A 10,543-nucleotide genomic window follows, 5' to 3' on the forward strand; every position below is an offset into this window, starting at 1 on the left:
GTCTAAAGTCAATTGAAATATGTTGACAAAAAATATCATATCAGCATTTCACATTTAATTCCCTTATCTACTTTGTGGAAAGTAAGTTGTTTTCATTTGAGCAACCTTGAGATGAGTGATTTCATTCCACCATTCAGTGGGAGGTGTCAAATGGTTGACCAACATAGTCATTGGCTGGGAAAAACCCTGTGACTATAGTTAATCAGCACAACAACTGTTTATGCCCTCATCAAAGAGCTGTCTGTCTGGAACTCAGAGTAGACTTAACACTATCATTACCAGCGTCTCTGACAAGGTGCTGGCAGAAAGGTAACTGCAGTCAATTTCAGTTCAAAAACCGCTGTATATTTCTAAATTCATCTTATTGAGCAAGAATTGGCAATTGGTAGGCTACAATCAGAGTGCTAACACGTTGAATTAAGGTATACTCATTAAGTAGTGAAAGATGAAGATGGCACTGCAGTGGCATAGCAGCCATCTTACGGGCTCCTGACCAATTCTGCTAATGTGTGTGCATTTTTTACACTGTTCTGAATTTTTTATTTTACATAATGTCTCTGCCATAATTTCCTACGACCAGAAACAGCTTCTGGACATCACAACAGCGATCAATAACCTTTATCTGCTTTCTACAGACCAGGCCCTAGTCCCCGAGACTCGAAAGAGGAAGCGAAAAAAAGGCAAGTGAACCGGCACCCTGACGAGACTATGTCGGCGAGCAAATAGACCACCATTGCCCTGTGTTCCATTCGCAAACGTGCAATCACTGGAAAAAAAACTGGATGAGCTCCGTTCGAGACTACCCTATCTACAGGACCTGAAAGAGAAACATAGGATATTACAGTTTGAGTCGTGACTTAACGAGGCCATGGATAAACATCTCACTGGTTTTTCTATGCATCGCCAAGACCGGGCGGCAGACTCGGGTAAGACGAAGGGAGGAGGGGTGGTTCTCTTTGTTAACAACAGCTGGTGTCCGATCTCTAATGTTAAGGAAGTCTCAGGTTTTTACATGTCTGAGTTAGAATACCTCATGATGGGGCCTCCCGGGTGGCGCAGTGGTCTAGAGCACTGCATCGCAGTGCTATGCTGCGCCACCAGAGTCTGGGTTCGCGCCCAGGCTCTGTCGCAGCCGGCCGCGACCGGGAGGTCCGTGGGGCGACGCACAATTGGCTTAGCGTCGTCCGGGTTAGGGAGGGTTTGGCCGGTAGGGATATCCTTGTCTCATCGCGCTCCAGCGACTCCTGTGGCGNAGGGAGGGTTTGGCCGGTAGGGATATCCTTGTCTCATCGCGCTCCAGCGACTCCTGTGGCGGGCCGGGCGCAGTGCGCGCTAACCGAGGGGGGCGGGTGCACGGTGTTTCCTCCGACACATTGGTGCGGCTGGCTTCCGGGTTGGAGGCGCGCTGTGTTAAGAAGCAGTGCGGCTTGGTTGGGTTGTGCTTCGGAGGACGCATGACTTTCGACCTTCGTCTCTCCCGAGCCCGTACGGGAGTTGAAACGATGAGACAAGATAGTAATTACTAGCGATTGGATACCACGAAAATTGGGGAGAAAAGGGGATACAATTTATTWAAAAAAAAWAATAATAATAATAATAATAAAAAGAATACCTCATGATAAGCTGCAGACTATACTATTTTTCGTAGCTGTCTATTTACCGCCACAAACTGATGCTGGCACTAAGACCGCACTCAATGATCTGCATAAGGCCATAAGAAAACGCTAATTCAGAGGCAGCATTTCTCATGGCCGGTGATTTTAATGCATGGAAACTTAAATCCATTTTCTTATTTTTACCAGCATGTCACCTGTGCATCGGTGACAAAACGCTCTAGATCACCTTTATTCCACACACAGAAACACATACAAGGCCCTCCCTCACCCTCCCTTTGGCACATCAGATCATAACTCTATCCTCCTGCTTGCAAGCAAAATCTCAAACCAAAAGTACCAGTGATGTGCTCAATACTGAAGTGGTCTAATGAAGCGGATACTGAGCTATAGGTTATGTTCCCGGGATTCATCCAATTACATTCAGGAGTTTACCACATCAGTCACTGGCTTCATTAATAAGTGCCTCGACAACATCATCCCCACAAAGACTGTATGTACATACCCCAACCAGAACCCATGGATTACAGGCAACATCCGCACTGAGATAAAGAGCTGCTGCTTTCAAGAAGCGGGACACTAATCCGGACTCTTACAAGAAATAACCTCCGACGAGCCATCAAACAGACAAGGTGTCAATACAGGACTAAGATTGAATCCTACTACGCCGGCTTTGACGTTCAAGAGAGTGGCAGGGCTTGCAAACTATCATGGATTACAAAGGGAGACCCGTGAGCTGCCCAGCGACGCGAGCCTACCAGACGAGCTAAATGCCTTCTAAGTCCGCTTTGAGGCAAGCAACCCTGAACCATGCATGAGAGCACCAGCTGTTCCGGCCGAGTTTGTGATCTTGCCCTCTGTAGCCGATGTGAGTAACACTTTTAAACAGGTTAACATTCGCAAGGCCGCGGAGCCTGACGGAATACCAGGACGCGTATTCAGAGCATGCGCCAACCAGCTGGCAAGTGTCTTCACTGACATTTTCAACCAATCCCTGATCCGGTTTGTAATTCCAACTTGTTTCAAGCAGACCACCATAGTCCCCATGCCCAAGAACCCCTAAATGACTATTGAACTAAATTAACTGCCTAAATGACTATAGCCCCGTAGCATTCACATCTATAGCCATTAAATGCTTTGAAAGACTGGTCATGGCTCACATCAACACCATCATCCCAGAAACCCTGGACCCACTCCAATTTGCACACCGCCCCAACAGATCCACAGATGACGCAATCTATATTGCACTCCACACTGCCCTATCCCATCTGGACAAGAGGAATACCTATGTAAGAATGCTGTTCATTGACTATAGCTCAGCATTCAACACCATAGTACCCACCAAGCTCATCATTAAGCTTGAGGCCACGGGTCTGAACCCCGCCCTGTGCAATTGGGTCCTGGACTTCCTGATGGGCCGCCCCCAGGTGGTGAAGGTAGGAAACAACACCTCCACTTCGCTGATCCTCAACACTGGGGCTCCACAAGGGTGCATGGAAATCAGTGTCTTTGTTAGAAAACTATCTATGTACATACGTGAATATTGTCATATTTTGTTTCTCATATTCTGTGTTTGAGAGAAAAAAACTGATATATTAACTGATATAAACTGATATTATATACTATTCTACTGTATCTTAGTCTATTCCACTCTGACATTGCTCATCCATATATTTAAATATTCTTAATTCCATTCCTTTACTTAGATTTGTGTGTTTTTTGGTATATGTCGTGACATTGTTAGATATTACTTGTTAGATATTGCTGCACTGTCGGAACTAGAAGCGCAAGCATTTCGCTACACCCGCAATAACATCTGCTAAACACGTGTACGTCACCAATAATATTTGATTTGATTTGATTTGCAGTTAACATTTAATTGAGCAAGTTTTGGGGAAAGTATTTCTGTCAACCCACAAGAACGTTATCACAACTGGCTACACACTGAGTGATAGACAAACATGTGCACCACACATACAGACAGGAACAATATTGCTGGAAATTAACTGGCAGATAGTGTTAGGTTTGGCTTTTTAAGCCAATAGTGGCTAACCAGGGGTGGGATATTGTCAATGCTGTGTTGATTAGATAGTAGCTGGTAGCTTGAGGTGTCTGATAATTGTGAGATTTGTTAATGACAGTTTATGGTGGAACACGTGAAAATTGCATGTACAGTGCCTTCGGGAAGTATTCAGACCCCTTGACTTTTTCCACATTTTGTTACGTTACAGCCTTATTCTAAAATGTATTAAACAAAACATTTTTCTCAGCAATCTACACGCAATACCCCATAATGACAAAGTGAAAACTGGTTCAGACATTTTTGCAAATGTATTACAAATAAAAAAACAGAAATACCTTAGTTACATAAGTATTCAGAACCTTTGCTATGAGACTCGAAATTGAGCTCAGGTGCATCCTGTTTCTATTGATCATCCTTGAGATGTATCTACAACTTGGAGTCCGCATGTGGTAAATTAAATTGATTGGACATGATTTGGAAAAGCACACACCCGTCTATATACAGTCCCACAGTTGACAGTGCATGTCAGAGCAAAAATCAAGCCATGAGGTTGAAAGGAATTGTCTGTAGCGCTCCGGGACAGGATTGTGTCGAAGCACAGATGTGGGGAAGTGTACATAAAAATTCTGCAGCATTGAAGGTCCCCAATTGGGGGAGAAGGGCCTTGGTCTGGGAGGTGACCAAGAACCTGATGGTCCCTCTGACAGAGCTCTAGAGTTCCTCTGTGGAGATGGGTGAACCTTCCAGAAGGACAACCATCTCTACAGCACTCTACCAATCAGGGCTTTATGGTAATGGCCAGACAGAAGCCACATGACAGCCTGCTTGGAGTTTGCCAAAAGACACCTAAAGACTCTCAGACCATAAGAAACAAGATTCTCTGGTCTGATGAAACCAATATTAAACTCTTTGGCCCGAATGCCAAGAGTCACGTCGGGAGGAAACCTGGCACCATCCCTACGGTGAAGCATGGTGGTGGCAGCATCATGTATTGAGGAAAAGAGGAACGGAGCAAAGTACAGAGAGATCCTTGATGAAAACCTGCTCCAGAGTGAAGGTTCATTTTCCAACTGGACAACGACCCTAAGCACACAGCCAAGACAACGCAGGAGTGGTTTCGGGACAAGTCTCTGAATGTCATTGAGTGGCCCAGCCAGATCCCGGACTTGAACCCGATCGAACATCTCTGGAGAGACCTGAAAATAGCTGTGCAGCAAAGCTCTCCATCCAACCTGACAGAGCTTGAGAGGATCTGCAGAGAAGAAAGGGAGAATCTCCCCAAATACAGGTGTGCCAAGCTTGTAGTGTCATACCCAAGAAGACTTGAGGCTGTAATCGCTGTCAAATGTGCTTCAACAAAGTACTGAGGAAAAGGTCTGAATACTTATGTAAATGTGACATTTCTGGGGGTGTTTTTTATCCATTTGCCAAAATTTCTAAAAAACTGTTTTTGCTTTTTCATTATGGGGTATTGCGTGTAAATTGATAGGGGAAAAATCTATTCAATCAATTTTAGAATAAGGTTGTAACGTAACATTTGGAAAAATTCAAGGGTTCTTTCCGAATGCGTTCTTCTTTCCGAATTGTTTGCCGAGCTACTCATAGGTGGTCTGCAAGCTACTGGTAGCTCGCAATCGACCTGTTGGAGACCCCTTGTTTATAACTATAAGCTTGTTCATTAGCATATACGTTTAGATCAAGTTTTTAAATCTGCAATAAACAGTTAATACATTGGTTGGAATTGTGTTCCATCAAGTATACTGTAATGTACAGTGTTACTGTCAGAGCAATCCAAGGCCTAACACTCAGAAACAGCTAAGAAATATACTCATGGCCGAGAAATTAAGCCTAGAAATGAAACCTTCTTAATTTACCTGATAATAATGGGCTTGGCTCTTGTTTGTTTCCTTCAAAACCAGTGATCTGTACCAACTCTCAATGCCCCCAAGGGGACCCAGTGACAGACACCAGGTGTATGTGGGTAAGGTGAGCAGTCCCCTTGAGAGGACAGAGAACGACCTGTCCAACTGTTGTTTATGCCCTCCTCTCATTCAACTGTGTGGCTCATTATCAGTCAAAGGAGACAGGGCCAGTAATGGCTGCTTTAAACTAGGTTGACTACCCATACATAAAAAATGGATAAAAGTGTCTGCTAAATGGCATATATTATTATATTAACATGCTACAACGATAATGGTGCAAGCTCAAAACAATACATATGGTGATAAAGTACACAAACTTATGATTAAGTACATGTCTGTGGGGGTTAAACGCTGAAAGGGTGAAAGGGATAACAGGCTTTAAATGTTATCTACAGTTTTTAAAATACGTGTCCAGAATAGAAACTAATGCCTCAAAGTTATTTCCCGTAGGCCTAGTTTACCAAGCTTAGTTCACATCACAACAACCTAAAACAATGTGTTGAATAGAACAATGTAACAGCTAATCACAGTCTAACAAAGCCAAGTGCAACGCGGCCAGTGAATGCCGTGATTTCAAATCTCACAGAACAAAAACCCGTTTGTGCGATTATTGTCCGACAAACTCGCAATGAGGCAAACAAAAAAATCCATTCCAGATGATGCATTCTTTGTTTTCAACCAAACGCGCACCCAGCTCCACAGCACAGGCTACTGTTCGTAGGGCAATTGGGATGACGAATTTGCGTCACTTATTCAACAGGTGACTAGGCAATAAAACCGGTTAGCATGGTTTACTGTGCCTTTGTGACATGATAATATGATAACGTGATAACGGGGCTTTAGGCAAATTACAAGTCTGTAAATTGCAGGCCTATTTGGGCATTCTGCAGTCTAATAACGTGCCCGTATGAGTTTGATAAGGACAGTGACTCACCTCAATCCATTTCTGCGCTTCTAGAAACGCGGGCTCCGAGGCCGATTCGGAGAGGGGATGTCGCTGGTGTGGTTGTCCTCTATCTGCAGCGGGACTTGCCATTTGCAAAGCTGCTCAGTTAAAATAGACCAACAATAAATCTACAACTGTAGGCTATTGGAAAATCCTCAGGCTACAGCCTCAGCACCTGACCGTGAAAAGCCGATAATGCCGTTTATTTATTTTTACTTGACTTGCTGTGTAGCCAGTCTCCCCCAATCTCCTTCGGTCTATGTCGCAAACCCCGAGCACTGCACTTGCAGGTACCCCCTGTAACTCCCGTGTAGCCTACTGGGACTGTGGACCGAGTCGCCTCGCTCGCACCGCAATATGAATTGCATCAATGGCTAAAAATACACGGAGCAGTGCTGCTGTGCGGTCAGCCAATGCAAAGACAGCAAGCAATTCCATCAGCCACTCCGGATCACACACCCAGTTTCCCGACAGCAGCAACACAGAGCAGTGAAGATAATTATCATTGGGTGTGTTCGAGCAGCACGCCTAACGAAGCAGACTGTAGGAATTAGGCGAGTGAAGTTGGGGGAGGTGCATCTGTAATAGCCGAAAGACGGACACTGCAAGGCTCAGATGAACATGTCAGTGTCAACATAGCTGCTCTTTCTATTTCAAAAAATATTTATAGATGTCAAAATAAACTTTTCTATACCCTCATATCACACACTTACAAACTGAAAACATAACGTTTGTACAATTAATTGGTTAGGGAGAGGTCTCAAATATAACTTTTATTTATGTAGCTTTTAGAATAACAGCAAAGCTGGTTCCTGTTTCAGTCCCTTCTTTTACCCTCCTAATGATTGGTTGACAAATAGTCCCTCCCACAATGCAGGTGATGCTGCGTGGTGCAGTTGGTGAGGAGCAACTGCAGCGATTTAAGGATGCACTATGCAGAATTCACTCATCCATTTCCTGGTTGCTAAAATTCTAATGGTTGGCCTAATTTCAGTTTATGTGACTAAACAAGCAAGTATAGCATAGTACCATCTAAACTGCTGTGAATATTTTTTTTTCATCAGTGGCGTGTATTCATGGATGCCAAGGGAAGCCAGGCTTCCCCAAATATTTTACAAAAAAATAAAAAAAATAAAAGGTATTTCTTCTCTCTGTGTGTTTTTAGAATTTTCTGTAAATTCGCAAGTGGCTAAATCTCATCGGAGAAATCGTCCAAGCGAGGGAAACAGCACCCCTCTCAGTACATGTAGCCCATGTATCTGATGCTGTCTGGACCAAAAGAGTATGACATGTTGCGGCTGTAGCGTTTGATTGATTGATGCAAGCAAGCATTTGGCTTCCCTTGATTAAAAAATGATTAAAGAATGAGCTGAGCTCAACTGTGAGTTGTCCTGGTGTAGCAAAACACCCCCCAAGGGAAACCAGTTTGGATTTGGCATCACACCAATCAAATCACATCCTAAGCAAAACATAATTTTAGTATTTGGGCCGCTTGTGTTGATGTCATGCAGTAGCTAGCTCGCTAAATCGGCTTTTCCCTAAGCCATGGATGAAGATGGGGATTTGGACTTGTGGTTTTGACTTAATTCTCAGTACAGGCCAATGATTATGACAGCGATTCTGATTAATATGTTGTGCCACTGGCCTGGGAGGTTTGAAGTTCAATATGTAGTCTAGATGTAGCCTAGCCCTTTTAGGCTCACGTTAACTAGCTAGCTAACTTAGCTGGTTCATTGTTGCCCATGCAAGGAAGTTAGGCTAGCAAGCAATTTAGCTAGATAGCCTATGACAACAAAAACTAAAAGCGTACTGTATGACAGAGCCATAGACTGTTTTGCCAACATGAAAGAAAGGAGGATGGCATTGGCGTTCAGCTAGTCTTCAAGTAGGGTGATTCCAACATTTATTTTTGATTACACACGCATGCACACACACATACACACACACAGAAGATGGTACCAGAGGGGAAGGCGGCCGTTTTATTGTCTCTAAACCAACCGTGCTATTTTGTTTGTTTTTTCACCTTATTTGTAACTTATTTTGTACATAATGTTGCTGCTTATTTTATACATAATGTCTCTTATGACTGAAAAGTGCTTCTGGACATGAGAACAGCGATTACTCACCTTGAACTTGACAAAGAATTTTTCTTTAATGAGTTGAACGAGAGAGATTTACTCCAGACACCTGAACAGGCCCTCATCCCCGTCATTCGCAGGAGAAAGAGACAGAGGTTTTGGAAAGAGATCGGGGTGCCTTGTGAGGATCCGGCGACGAGTGGCTAATCTGCCTTTGCCATATGTCCTATTGGCCAACGTACAATGGCTGGATAATATAGTGGACGAACTACAAGCATGTATATCCTACCAACGGGACATTAAAAACTGTAATATCTAATATTTCACAGAGTCGTAGCTGAACAACGACATGAATAACGAACAGCTGGCGGGTTATACACTATTGGCAGGATAGAACAGCAGCCTCTGGTAAGACAAGGGGTGTCGGTCTATGTATATTTGTAAACAACAGCTGGTGCACGATATCTAAGGAAGTCTCAAGGTTTTGCTCGACTATGGTAAAGTATCTCATGATAAGCTGTAGACCATACTATCTACCTAGAGAGTTTATCTATATTCTTTGTAGCTGTCTTTTTACCACCACAAACCGATGCTGGCACTAAGACCGCACTCAATGAGCTGTATATGGCCATAAGCAAACAGGAAAACGTTCATCCAGAGGTGGCGCTCCTAGTGGCCGGGGACTTTAATGCAGGGAAACTTAAATCCATTTTACCTCATTTCTACCAGCATGTTAAATGTGCAACCAGAGGGAAAAAAACTCGAGACCACATTTACTCCACACATAGAGACGCGTATAAAGCTCTCCCTCGCCCTCCATTTGGCAAATCTGACCATAATTCTATCCTCCTGATTCCTGCTTACAAGCAAAAATTAAAGCAGGAAGCTCTAGTGACTCGGTCAATAAAAAAAAAATTGGCAGATGAAGCAGATGCTGAGCTACAAGACTGTTTTGCTAGCACAGACTGGAATATGTTCCGGGATTCTTCCGATGGTATTGAGGAGTACACCACGTCCGTCACTGGCTTCATCAATAAGTGCATTGATGACGTCCCCCCCACAGTGGCTGTACGTACATACCCCAACCAGAAGCTATGGATTACAGGCAACATCTGCACAGAGCTAAAGGGTAGAGCTGCCGCTTTCAAGGAACCGGACTCTAACATGGAAGCTTATAAGAAATCCCGCTATGCCCTCCAACGAACCATCAAACAGGCAAAGCGTCAATACAGGACTAAGATCGAATCGTACTACACCGGCTCGGACGCTCGTTGGATGTGGCAGGGCTTGCAAAACATTACAGACTACAAAGGGAAGCACAGCCGAGAGCTGCCCAGCGACACGAGCCTACCAGACGAGCTAAATTACTTCTATGCTCGCTTCATGGCAAGTAACACTGAAACATTCATGAGAGCATCAGCTGTTCCAGATGACTGTGTGATCATGCTCTCCGCAGCCGATGTGAGTAAGACCTTTAAACAGGTCAACATTCACAAGGACGCAGGGCCAGACGGATTACCAGGACGTGTAATGCGCTGACCAACTGGCAAGTGTCTTCACTGATATTTTCAACCTCTCCCTGTCTGAGTCTGTAATACCAACATGTTTCAAGCAGACCCCCATGGTCCCTGTGCCCAAGAACACTAAGGTAACCTGCCTAAATGACTACCAACCGTAGCACTCACGTCTGTAGCGATGAAGTGCTTTGAAAGGCTGGTCATGGCTCACATCAAAACCAATATCCCAATATCCCAGAAACCCTAGACCCACTACAATTTTCATACCACCCCAACAGATCCACAGATGATGCAATCTCTATTGCACTCCACACTGCCCTTTCACACCTGGACAAAAGGAACCCCTATGTGAGAATGCTACTCATTGACTACAGTTCAGCGTTCAACACCATAGTGCCCTCAAAGCTCATCACTAAGCTAAGGACCCTAGGACTAAACACCTCC

At 44.2% G+C, this 10,543-nt stretch overlaps 1 protein-coding gene across 6 annotated transcripts in view; it reads right to left on the minus strand.

Annotated features, from left to right (window-relative positions):
* Positions 1–7,002, minus strand: part of LOC111965851 (LIM and calponin homology domains-containing protein 1) — a 141,911-nt gene extending 134,909 nt beyond the window's left edge. For 4 of the 6 annotated variants that reach the window (XM_023990220.2, XM_023990216.2, XM_023990219.2 and 1 more), the window contains exon 1: positions 6,493–7,001. In XM_023990220.2, coding sequence (XP_023845988.1) covers positions 6,493–6,594 — 102 coding nt within the window. In that variant the 5' untranslated portion in view covers positions 6,595–7,001. Of the gene's footprint in view, positions 1–6,492 lie in introns of all 6 variants that reach the window. The other 2 variants (XM_023990221.2, XM_023990218.2) reach the window with 1 other exon arrangement.
* Between the last annotated feature and the right edge of the window lie 3,541 nt (positions 7,003–10,543).

The sequence above is a fragment of the Salvelinus sp. IW2-2015 genome, linkage group LG6.2, assembly GCF_002910315.2.
Source record: "Salvelinus sp. IW2-2015 linkage group LG6.2, ASM291031v2, whole genome shotgun sequence".
NCBI classification, from domain to species: domain Eukaryota; kingdom Metazoa; phylum Chordata; class Actinopteri; order Salmoniformes; family Salmonidae; genus Salvelinus; species Salvelinus sp. IW2-2015.